At 32.2% G+C, this 13,898-nt stretch overlaps 1 protein-coding gene across 2 annotated transcripts; it reads left to right on the top strand.

The window, feature by feature from the left end:
- Positions 1-11,655: 11,655 nt before the first annotated feature.
- LOC121797741 (ethylene-responsive transcription factor TINY-like) lies at positions 11,656-12,933 on the top strand. Of its 2 annotated transcripts, XM_042196437.1 has the most exons (2): positions 11,656-12,013; positions 12,077-12,933. In XM_042196437.1, exons 1-2 carry the CDS (start codon positions 11,746-11,748, stop codon positions 12,451-12,453), a joined length of 645 nt encoding a protein of 214 aa, XP_042052371.1. In that variant the 5' UTR covers positions 11,656-11,745; the 3' UTR covers positions 12,454-12,933. The 2 variants fall into 2 exon arrangements, with proteins under 2 accessions (XP_042052371.1, XP_042052370.1); XM_042196436.1 differs by having other exon boundaries at positions 11,677-12,933.
- The last annotated feature ends 965 nt before the right edge of the window (positions 12,934-13,898 follow it).

Genomic DNA, 13,898 nt, shown 5'->3' with positions numbered 1-13,898 from the left:
CAATATTTGAAAGTTGTACTATTAATTTTCTCACTTTATTTATTTTAGTGTAATGCCTGATATAAATAATGTCTTGATACAAAATTTAAAACGATAAGTCCTAGTGTTTTGGTGTGTGTTAAAGAAGGATACATTGAGATATGTTATATTATTGAGGTGTGTCTCCTTGCAAAACTGTAGAGTAAGTAATGCATGCATATAGTCTTTGAAAATGATATTTATAATTGTGAATAATATTTATATAATTGAGAGTCGATGATGAGGTTGAGTTAGTAATTATTTTTGTGCTAGCTTTTGTCAATTTTTGTGATGAGATTAATGGACAATATCGGATATGTGCTGCACTTTTGCTTTCATTTGCTCGTATTATTTTTTCTAATGTAGTGGTTGTGGATACATGATTTGTTTTAGGTTTATATGTTGATTTCAATTAATCTTTTTTGATATTGCTTAACTAAATCCATACTACATACTCCCTCCGTCCCGTACTACTCGCACTTATATCCTTTTTGGGCGTCCCAAGTTACTTGCACTCTTTCCATTTCTAGTAAAAAATTTCACCTACAGCCGTCATTTTTGACTTTCCTATACACTTATTCCTTAATCTCCGAGCCGAAAAGGAAATGAGCGAGTAGCCCGGGACGGAGGGAGTACTATTTTGATGCTCGTCACATTTAGCTCGAGCACTAATACAGTCGAAAAAAACTCAATATATAATGTAAATTTTTGTTATTAATTAATTTCAAATTTAATCTCTGATTTCTTATTCTCCCGACAAAATGAAATGAAAGATTAATGAAAATCAGAAGGCTTTTTGTCCAGGAGAGGTGTACGTAAATTTTTGTATGATCGATGTCGATTAAATAAGAACCAAACAATAAAATGATAATGATAATAATAATAAAATCAGGTCAGACTATCTGAGCACCTTTGTGGAATCATTATGTCTAAGACGTAGTGACAGCTACTCATGTACAATTCTTACACATGTAAAATATTCAAGTTTCATAGCAGTATTTCCTTGCTTGCAAAAATATAATGTCATGAAAAAGGGTAATTTTGTCATTACAAAAGATATTCATTAAATACATGTAGTATTAAATAATAACAGCACACTGATAGAATAATTAACTTCCAAAGATTTTGTTCGGGTACTTGCAGATTGAAAGGAATTGTTTTTTGGATTAAAAATACTCCATGTTTTATGCTAAAATATAATGGGTGCTGTGCTGACTACCAATTTTTATTGCCGTTTTAAATCATTACACTTCATAAATAATTATGGAAGCATCATATTTCAAGTTGCACAAAATTAGATTAAACCTATAATTAATTTAGTCTCTTTTAACTTATTAGATTTAAATAAAAGAGATCTGATTTTATACATTAAAAGTTCAATGAGCCAGGAAGGTGCTTAAAATTTCTAATGTATTGAAATAATTAATATTATAAAGAATACAATAAACTAATGTGAACTATTTTAGGAAAAAAATCATGGAAGTAATCATGAATATTAAAAATAAACACATAAATTGATTATGCAGTGCATGGGACTGATCCGTTAGAGATTTAACTAATCATAAATTTATTACTTCCCGTCTCACTTTAGCAGTCCCAATCACTTTTAAACACTCATTTTTGTAAAAACGATGATAAATAGTTAGAGTTGAGAAATGGTAAAGTAAGAGAGAGAATAATGTAGAGAAGAGTCTTATCTACGCTATTCTCTGTCGTACTTTACTATTTCTTCACTTTAACTATTTATTATCATTTTAACAAAACGAATGCTCAAAAGTGACCGGAACTGCTAAAGCGGGACGGAGGAAGTACTATCGAATTGGTTTGTCCAACACCATTACATAAGAAGTAATGTAACAAGTCCGCAGGGGCGGTTCAGTTGGTTCCAGAGGGATGGAGTTGCAAGAATTGAGTAACGAACACAAGAACATTAAAGCAATTTATCAGCATGCACTATCAACACACATCCCACCAACCTCATTGATCAAATTAAAAGAAACATCGTCGGATTTTCAGTATTTTGTGCGAATCGTTGTGCAAAAGTTCAAAAGAAAATTATTCTCACAAAATTTCAAACTAGAATATTCCAATATGCATAACCCCTGTTAATATAAAATTTTGCGTCCACCACAGGTAGACATGATTATATAATGACTAATGTGATAGATTAGTTATATCTTAATTAACCCTAGTAAAATAAGTATAGAGTTATTGAGTGGGGCCCAATGCAGCTAGTTAAGATCGAAATGGGACATGTCGAAGTTGCTAAGTGATTCGAGAGAAGTGAGTTACGGTTCAGAAAGGGTTGGGTCCCTTTTATTATACGGATGCTGGGAGCAACATTAATTAAAATGAGCTGCCTTCTTTAAATATTCGATCACATTATAAAAATACCAACCATACAAATACATGGCCATTCCCTCCCCCAATTATCATCACCATTAATATACTGTACCCAACATTTTACCAACCATCATATCGTTGTGCAGATATTTTGCATTATTAATTACTAGCATGTACTTCATGATTGAACGTATATGATTCGTGAAGGCGGACACAATGAAGAAGATTATTGCCGGCATCGGAATACAGAGGCGGTCTGACGACCGTCACTGACACGAAGAACAAGAAGTGAACCAAAATTTCAAAGGATTGAGGCAGAGCTCCTGCACTATGCGATGAAAAATTACACTGAAAAAGTTGGGAAAGTTTACTCTTTTACCCCTAATTCTTGTGGGAAATGTGAAAAGTGCAAATTCTCAACAATAATGAAAATAAATAAGCATACATTTAGTTGATATACTGTTTTGCATGACTTATATTCGCTATAGATGAATTGACGTTATGCTAAAGTTATGGACTCAAATAGGGAATGATCCTGAAAGTGCAACATATTTTTTGATGTAGTACAAACGGCTCAAGCAAAAAAATGGCCAAACCATTAGTTTACGTTAATGTAATCTCATTCATAAAAACGATACATGCAAAGCCAGAAACACATGATTACCTATAATATTATCACTTTAAATACGATTTCTCCTCTTCATATTAATCAAAGATAACATGGATCAAAATACGCTTCCGCTTTGTTATCACTTGCATTCAACACATATTTACATGTGAATCATCATCACTTTGAAATTCCAACAAACAATGTTTTTTTTATTTTCATAAAGGTTCCAATGATTGAGGGGTAACATTGGAATCGCAGTACAAATTTCTCAAACTATATATGTAGACAGAGGGAATCCTCTATACTTTCCTAACCTTTTTAAACCAAAATTTTGACTTAAATATTAGTGGAAATCACTAAAGTTCCACTTAAAAGGATAACTCAGTTTCATCCCTTTTTAGTTAGGATAACGAATGGTGTAACAATCATCACACACTTTCGCATAAAAATGATCATTCACATCCAATATTTTAATGGTACCTTCAAGAGTTAAATACTCATATATAGGGTCTTGTTAGGTTGAGATTTTTTAGCTTAATTGAGAATTGAGATGCATTTTCAGCCACTCATTTTGAAATGTCAACTACAAGTAGATTATATCAACTAAGGGTATTATCGTCATTTCATTTCAATAGCCAGAATATCAAATGTTAACAACTCGTATTAAAATGTCAACAACTAAAAAAAATTTATTTTTTTATTTTTTTTAAAATTTTTTAAAAATATTTTTAAAATTTTTTTTAATTTTTTTAATTTTCACGCGATGTCAACTACGATGTGTAGCCTGCACATCAAATGTCAATAGCCCTGCACATCAAATGTCAACAACTTATAGTTGACATTATATGTGTATAGGTGATATGAATCGTATATGTAGTTGACATTATATATGTGCAGTTGACATGAATTGTATATGTAGTTGACATTATATGTGTGTAGTTGACATGAATTGTATATGTAGTTGACAAAAAAAAATAAAAATAATAAAATAAATAAAAAATCAAAAAAAAAATTTAATTTTTTTTTAAAATAAAAAATATTTATTAAATAAAATGTATGATGAAATTACCATTCTTCCCTTTCACAATTAATTAATGTAAAAATATTTTCCATGTGGTAAATTCTGGACCACTCATTTAATAAAAATGAGTGGCTAATAATGGATCTCAATTCTCAATTAGGCTAAAAAATCTCAATTGATCACAACCCTATATATATATATATAAATGTTATATTGCTAACTCAATACTTAATTGCTAATTATAATTAAATAATAGTCATTAGATATTCAAATCAATGGCCTAGATCATCAGACCCGGAATGTCAATACGATCAACAAAAAACGTCAATAAGGGTATTAAGGTCAATTTACAACAAATTAGTTATAACTACTTTTGAAAAATATCTCATAACTTTAAAATGCATATAACTTTCTCGATTTAAATTATATTTTCGCACAACATATATCAAATTAAAGATAATTTCATAAGGATTCTAACGAGATCTCACTTGTATATGTTACGATGTCAAAATTTGAAAAAAAAAATTCAAAATTTTTCAATATTTTCGTACAGTAACAAATGTCAACATAGTATATAAAATATGTCAATATAATCAATGTGTTAACATTCTCAAAGCATTGGGTTGATATTTTCGAAACACTATATTGACATTTTTATTCAAAACCCTAATTTGGTAGTTTTTTTTATCTTTTTCAATTTAATTAATAAAAACAAAAATTACACGTGGCAAATTTTAGACTGCAAGATTTCTAAAATCATATGGTCTTAAATTAGTTGTAGTTAGCAATTAAATGATGAGTTAGCAATTGATCACTCCCCTACACACACACACACACACACACATATATATATATATATATATATGGTTATATTATATACCAAACTAGTTTTAAACACTAAACGCCAAACACATCATTATATATTAATGCGGAGTTCATTACAACTTTATTTGTAGTTCATTATAGGGAATTCTGAGATTTAAAAACAATGACATCATCATACATAATTTAGAAATCTGAAGTTCATTATATATTTGTTATTAGTTCATTATAATGAACTCCATGTTATCATATAATGATGTTGTTCGGCGTTTAAGGTTTAAGAGTGGTTTGGTATTGATCACAATCCTATATATATATATATATATAGTTGCGTTAGTGTGCTAACTAATTTACAGTAATAACTAATAACTTTCAATTCTGTGTATTAAAATTATCAACACAAAGATATAATTATATCAATACAACATGTAAATTTAAATATCAATACAAAGACATAATTTATCAACACAAGAAAGATTGATAAATTTATGTCTTTTTGTTGATATTTTTAACATACAAAATTGATATTTAGTTATTAGTTATTACTATAAAAAGTTAGTATTTGATCACACACCTATATATATATATAGGGGGTGTATTAGGGTCCTCACAACTCTTTAGTGTTAAGCTTCAAACAGATCACAGCCCTTGGATCCTTGAATTGTATGGTTGTGATCAAAATAGCAAAGCTACATTATTTGATGAAAAATCTACATTATTAGTCGGTGTACATTATTAGAATGAAAATCTACATTATTAGACTATAATGTTACATTATTAGTTAGTGTATATTATTAGAATGAAAATTTGCATTATTAAATGACACGTGACATTAATCTAACCGTTAGATGACAAAATCATATATAGGGATGTATTCAAGTTCAACATGTAAATATTGTCCAAACATTCAACCGAATCTCAGCCCCACGATTTTGTCATCTGATGGTTAGATTAATGTCAAGTGTCATTTAATAATGCAGATTTTCATTCTAATAATGTACACCGACTAATAATGTAACATTATAGTCTAATAATGTAGATTTTCATTCTAATAATGTACACCGACTAATAATATAGCGCGGACATTTTGATCACAACCATCCAATTCAAGGATCCAAGCACTATGATCTGTTTGAAGCTTAACACTAAGTAGCTGTGAGGACCTTAATACACCCATATATATATCACTATATGTAATCTAGTACTGGTAATTTAATTAGTTACAGAGTCCCGCATACGGCACCCATGCAAAAAATCTCAAAAAATTAAATTTGTAGCTTAATTGGTTGAGTTTTTTTTTTTTAGCTGAGGTGGCACATAGTTTCTCCAATTGTTCAAACAACTTAGGTATATATTGCTATTTCGGGCACATCAATGATGAATAATTAATAAGTTGCAAAAACAGTATATACTAAAGTAGACAAACACATACTCGCTTCCATTAGATTTTGCTCTTCAATCACTAGAACTCAGTTTCAAGAACCTAACAAAAGCCTCCATTTCAATTACTTGGAACTGAAAAATTACAATAAAATATACTCCAACATTTAATAAGTATGAAAGATGCGAAGCTTTAAATAAATTCATTGAAACAATAATACATGGAGTTGTCTGGTGATCTTAATTATGGGGTAGGGAGCCAGAGGTAATTATGCCTACTGTATATATTGAAATTAACGCCCTCTCTCTCTCTCTCTCAAACACAATATTTCTAGGTCGGACACATTGAAGAAGGTCAACACAGGCATAGAGAGGCAGAGACAATGCGGTAGTCGTCGCTAGCAGTATAAATAGCATACGGTGGATTAAAATTGAAGGGTGTCGCTCTACAGGGTCAACTGTAGAGGTTGATTTTGATGGAGTTTTTCGGCCCTCGTGGGCTACTGTGAGGTGGGTAGATTTTGATCGCACCTGAATCCGCGTTATATAGTGATGTTGTGAATGTGAGTGTGGGATTTCTTCGGCCCCAACCCCGCCAAGATACTTGCAAGCATGTTTGTGGATGGAATTAATTCATCAATCTAATCACGACAAATTTGCATGCATGGGATTTTCTTTATTATACACTCACAAAATAAATATAGGTTTTTCTAAATGAAAAATTGTAAATATCATGACTTTAAAAAATAAAATTATAATTTCAAAAAAAAAAGTTTGGAATCCTAATGACTGAACCCTCAATGTATTAAATATATAACCTACGCCATAGTTGTGACACTAAAACATTGCCAACAAAATTGCACAGATAATTAAGTTGAGAGAAACGCAGTGAGCAGGTAGAGTAATAAAGGTTTTATTGTGTGGTAATTAAATTGGATGATCATCAATTCCTAAACCCTTAAATGTAATAGATCTGCTTTGTCTGCAATTTAATTAATTGTTGGTCATTAATATCTACCATGTACACTGACAATAGTTTTATTTCTTTATCTTATTGACCTCATATATATAACATACCCAAACAACAGGAATCATATTAATAAAGTCACTCAGATAGAATTTGGAGGACCTAACATATATTGGAGGACATAATTTAACTTATACACATTGACATAAAAAAAATTTAAGAACCATCAATTTAGGTCAGACTATAATATTATTAATAAATGATGGTCAGCGAATAAATGTAATTAAAATATTTTCATCCTAATGAAGGTCATTGTAAAATGGTATATATGATCCCTTCTTTCAATGCCCTATGCTCTGATTTAAGATTCTTAGACATGTTATTTTATCTTTCTTCGAGTAATTAGTTAATAGTGTAATTATCTCGGTTTAATTATTTAATTCATGATTAACTTGCCAATGAAATCAATATGCATATAAAATAAATGTAACATTCAAGACAACTACATTAAAAAAACATACGAACATAAGAAAGCAGAAGTAAAATGGCACACTCTCTAGCTATTTTCTAACATTATTCGTCAATCTCAACCACCACCGATCGAGTAAATATGAATATTCTTATAAAACGAGTACTTATATAGTACTATGTGTGTGTGTATGTGTTGTCATAGTTATGAGTATTAATTGGTACAGTATATACTTGAATCTTGGGCATTTGATTTTCGATTTATACGTATGGACAAAGAGTTAGGTGTAACAACAAAAGAGATGAGTTAGAATAAATCAGTAGATATGATGTAATTCACGGTCCATAACAAAAATTCAAGTAGGTGAGGCACATAGTAATCTTCTTTAGCCAAGTAATATTATAAATTAGCCTAGTGGTATAAGGAGCAAAGCACATTACGAAATCCTTATACTTTATTTTTTTTATTTTAATAGATATTTAGATATTTTGTAAGTAGTTGACAACAAGAGCTAAATTAACCCGGCAAAGGCAATAGCAACCCAAAAGCATAGGACCACTTCAATTACACCTGTTCGATAAACGGAATTGAAATTGAAATTGGAATTGGAATTGAATTGGAATTTGAATTCTATGGAATTGAATTGGAAGGAATTAATTCAATTCCGAATCCTATGTGTGGTAAAATGAAGAATTAACATGAAATTGAATTGACATGTTTGGTAAATATACACTCAGTGCACACACTACACACACTTCACACATTTCACAAACTACACATATTACACACACTACACACATTTCACACACTTCACATATTTCATACATTTCACACACTACACACACTAAACACACACTAAACACATAAATACATACATTGCACACAAAATAAACACACTATATACACTATACACATTGTACACACATTACACACACTTACAAATTTTATACGAAATACACACACTACACACACACACTTCACACAAACTAAAATTTCAAATTTAGTTCAGTTTTTCAGTTTTTCGGTTTGATTCAGTTTAAACTTTTGAAAAATTTATATTTTTTCAATTCGGTTCGGTTTGGATCAAAAAAAATATCTAAAAGCTGAAAAAAAATTCAAAAATGGGATGCTTGAAATGTGAGTAGTTTTTGTAGTGTGTGAATTGTGTGTAGTGTGAAATGTGTGTAGTGCGTGAAATATGTTTAGTGTGTGTAGTGCGTGAAATGTGTGAAGTGTGCGAAATGTGTGTAGTGTTTGTAGTGTATGAAATGTGTGTAGTGTGTGTAGTGTCTGTAGTGTGTGAAGTGTGTGTAGTGTGTGAAGTGTGTGAAGTGTGTGAAGTGTGTGAAATGTGTGTAGTGTGTGAAGTGTGTTTTGTAATTGTGGATATATAATGAAATTTAATGACTATTTGGATTTTGGAATTACAATTTTCTACTTTTGATATGGAATTCAAATTGTGGAATTGGAAAATTTGGAATTGCAATTCAATTCCAAATTCAAATATTTTTGTGATACCGAACAACGGATTTGGAATTGGAGGCTCCAATTCCAATCCCAAACCCTCAATTCCACGGTACCGAACACACCCTTACAAATTTTCCTATATTTTTTTATATACTTCTTCCTTTATTTATAATTTACTCTAATTATATTCATTCTAGGCCAGATGCACAGCCCACACGTGCAGCTAATTGGCCGATGAGGGAGCGCGCATGGCATGATTCTTCGCACACTCACACTTTGTGGCGTGTGACCATGTCGTGCTATGTCGCGCCTTTGCATGCATTGTGTGTATGTAGTACCATTGCGTTGTATTTTATTTTGATCGGTTCAATTGTAATATTAGTATTATTTGAATATCAGTTTTTAATGTGAAGGATTCTTAATACCTTCAACTTATATAATAATATATGATCGATGTATATATACAGAGATGATCAAAGTATAATTAATATTAAATGTATAACTAGAGAATAAATCTCAGCCATTATATCAAAATGATCTAGTTCACTATATGTGCGATTTAGTTCACTATAAGAGTGATTTAGTTTACTCCAGTAAGGAGTGAACCAAAATACCATTATAGTGAAGTATTTACTTCGTGAAGGATTTAGTTCACTGTAAAGGCGTTTTGGTCCACTCCTTCCTATAGTGAACTAAATCACTCTTATAATGAACTAAATCGCTCTTATAGTAAACTAAATTCGTGTTCTATAGTTATACATTTGAGTAATGGTTTTCCTAGATCACTACTCTATACATTGTATATGAAAAAAGGTAGTTGTATATCAAATACTATTTTCAATACAAAATAATCATCAAATGAGCTATTCAATTATAGTTTTAAATACTATATATTATTGTCCCTTTTCCCAAAAGTGATATTGGAATTTTCTTCTATATATTTTAAGGTAATATATACACCTAAATAGAAAAGCTTATACACATACAATTGTTACCTGCCCCACAATTATTATTTAGCACCGGATTTCCGACTTTTCTTTCTTTTTTCCCTTTTTAAATATTTCAAAAGGATCCCACTATTTTAATTAATAGTATACAATAAATAAATAACTACACAAGTTCCTCGAACCTACTAATTTGGAAAAATAATTGAGATAAAAAGATAGATAATGTAAAATTCGTACCTATGTACTTGTGCTGCTGTGCATAACCGGCTGGCTATGGCTATACTCCGTTAATATTAATTTAAGTACATAATTCATTGTTGAGATTCGTTGGTTTAGACATTTAGACTTACTAATGTACTAACAATTTAGGCCTTAATTCAAATCCACCTTTTTAATTAACTCGTCTCAATCCCATCAATGATAGATCAGGTGGATTCTGAGAGTAAATTCACTACTGTCTCGAGTAGGAAAATTCAATTAAATTCTGCATTTAGAGCTGGCGTCGATTCTACAATACGACAGATATATATCTATCCCTTCGAGGGTTGACCAAATCCACAGTTGGGGTTCACTTCTGGTTCACTTCTGTGTTTTATCCGTCTCGTTGTCAACGACAGACACTACACCGCGTATGTTTTTCGACGATTCTTTTCATTATCTTCAACTCCACGCAGTCAATTCTCTGAATCCGCTATAGTAAGCAAACGATATCAAGGAATTGTATTTTTTAAAAAAGCTAATAATTCTCCATTTACGACATATACTATAATGGCTGGAATTGATTAAGTAGTTATTAGTTAGAGATGAAATGTTTTTAATAATTAAGTAGTGATTCACTGGTGTATCTCAAATGTAAATGAAATCATGGAGTAGTACTATATAATAATGCGGCAAAATTATATATCTAGAATTGAAATTGAGATCTGTGCAAATTAACTTCAATCTTCAAATAAAAAAAATAAATAAATACATAAAAACCTTATAGAAATATTCAATAATTGTGTATTTGGATTCTGTGAATGTCATTAATAAGTGGTGGTTGTTCAAACCCTCGGTCGGTGGAGTTGGGCCTCCGTATAGTCTCATATTCAACACCACTGAATAAAATCAATAACTAAAATAAAATCTAAAAAGCGGAAAACATAAAAGAAAAAAAATGAAAAAGATAAACAGCTTGCTGCCTGCCGCATTTTTGTTTTTAAAATTAATATTAATAATACTTCCCCATTACCCAACACAGTCTAAATTCAATATTCTGAATGACGGAATGTTAAAAATAGAATTTCCCTACGATTTTGCACAATAATTCTAAGAAATATAGAAAATTAATTTTGTGGGGGCTCGAGCCCCTTGCGACTTTTATTTGTACGCGGTGAGAGGAAACATTTTACCAATTAAAATGCCTTTGCACCATCTCTCATAATTTATTTGGGGCTCGAGCCCCTTACGGCTATTTTTCATTTGTATTTGTGATTAATGTGAAAAAAAATGTCTTACCAATTAAATTGTGTTTGTCGTCACTTAGGGGCACCCATCTCCCACCCACCAAACGATATACACACTGTACACACACGCACACAGCTAGAAAGAGAAAAATAAACACATATAAATTCCAACACTCTTCACCACACATCACACACACTTTTATATATATATATATAGTAGCTCTAAATCTAAACCTTCATTGTGATCACCATTACCATGCCATCCATGGCTGAGCTGCATAACTCAGAGTCCGAGTGCAGCGGCTCCTCCACCCCCAAAAACCACCAAAAGAGACCCCCAGATGCCGCCGCCGCCAAAGACGGCGGCGCCGCCCAAAAGCGAAGCAAAAGCAGCAGCGGAGGAGGAGGAAGCGGCAGCGCTCATCCGGTATACAGAGGAGTGCGAATGCGGGCGTGGGGGAAGTGGGTGTCGGAGATCCGCGAGCCGAAGAAGAAGTCGAGGATCTGGCTGGGGACCTTCGCCACCGCCGAGATGGCGGCGCGCGCCCACGACGTGGCCGCCATGGCCATCAAGGGCGGCGCCGCCATCCTCAACTTCCCCGCGATTTCCGCCCTTCTGCCCCGCCCCGCGACCTGCTCGCCGCGGGACGTGCAGGAGGCGGCCGCCAAGGCCGCCCAGATGGAGCATTTGGGCGGCGAGGCTGCCGCGTCGCCCGCCACGACGACGACGTCCTCCTCTTCCTTTTCCGAGGAGGACGCCTCGTCGTCGCCCGAGGCCGCGGACCTCCTCGGGGAGATCGTGGAGCTGCCGCGGCTGTGTGAATGGGATTTCTACATCAATCCGCCATTGATACATAGCTTAGATGACTGTGGGCTTCTCTTGGGAGCTGATGATCATCATTCAATGGTGATTGATGATTTCATGTCTGCAAATTTTCAAGGTCTCTTATGGAATCATCAATAAAATAAAATCCCCATCATTAATTGTGTGTTTTTCTTTCCTTTTTTTCCTTGAAATTTCCCTTTCAAGAGTTTTGACCATTTTACTTGTCCATTGTCCAATTTCTACTTCCTCTTCCTCTTCTTCTTCATATCTGATTAGAGCATTCGCATCGCCGTGCTCATAAAGCTATGAGCACGGGAGTCGCTCAATCCATGGACGACACATGGCATGTTTCTAATTTTTTATAAATCTGCTCAAGAGTTGTGATTAGTGTTGAAGAGCGTGTTATTACTAGTGTTCGAGGTATAGGCTCTTTTTCTCTAGTGATTACTGTTGATTTTTTTCTATTTTTCTGAGGTTGTAACAATAATATTAGAAATAGATTAATGTATAAAAATGTGTGTTACCAGGAAGCAATTAGCCAATGGCTACTCTTCTTTCTTTTGTATTGCGTTGATATTTATTATTTACAGCATGAGATCCAAGATTTGATTCTATTAATTTCTTTTTGTGCCGTATTTGTCGCATTGTATTAAATACTACTTGCCATTTAATTGAGGAGAATGAGTAGCTTTTTATTATTGCTAATTACTCTCCATATCTACTTAATTAGTACAACTCACTGTTTTGTGCGTGCTCTCTCTCTCTCTCTCTCTCACACACACACACACACACACCTCAGGTATACTAACGTATGTATAAAAATATACATAATGGATTCATACTAGGTAAGGTGGTCCATTTTCTCCTTTATGGCAAATCAAGGATGTTGGTGGCTTGATGAGTAATTTCCTACTTCAAAGGGCACCAAAATAATTAGAGAAAATAAATTATGTATATACAATATATTTATGACTTCAAAACAAATGGATTTCTTTGCAAGTGAAAATTAAACTTTTAGGATTTTAGTTTGGTAAATTCGTGATAAAATTGACACATTGAAACTATCCAACAATAAAATTTACTATATTTTTAAAATATTTATTCTAAATGAAATTTAGTGTAATATGAATCCTAACTAACATTTATTTCTTTAAATTAAAGCTTGAGATATTATTTATCCCAATTAAAAATAATAAATCATTGAACTGGACCAAATTAATATATATTGAAACTAAATATTATGTTAAAGAAATTAAAATAATTTTTGGAGGACCAAAAAATCGGAAAGAGGAAATCCGAATTAAAATTCAGCTAATTTACCTAAATGACAAAATGAAGATGTAAATGAAATAAGCTTTAACTTTATTATTTTTGACCTTCCAAAACAGGGTTTACCTTTTCCAATCATGTTAAATGTGGAATTTGTTGGTACATGAAAATATAAGTGGAATTAATAGGAGAATATATATATAGAATTGGTGATGATGCTTTTATAGTTCATCAGTGAGGGACTATTGAAATTAATTATTGTCATTATAATATGAGGTATTAATTGACAAATTGCTGAAACCCAACAGTGTGTG

The sequence above is a fragment of the Salvia splendens genome, chromosome 4, assembly GCF_004379255.2.
Source record: "Salvia splendens isolate huo1 chromosome 4, SspV2, whole genome shotgun sequence".
NCBI lineage: Eukaryota > Viridiplantae > Streptophyta > Magnoliopsida > Lamiales > Lamiaceae > Salvia > Salvia splendens.
Note: the sequence above shows the minus strand (reverse complement) of the source record. Positions and strands in the feature narration are given on the sequence as shown.

Coding starts and splice junctions, on each gene's coding strand:
- LOC121797741 (XM_042196436.1), top strand. CDS start 11,746: ATGCCATCCATGGCTGAGCTGCATAACTCAGAGTCCGAGTGCAGCGGC.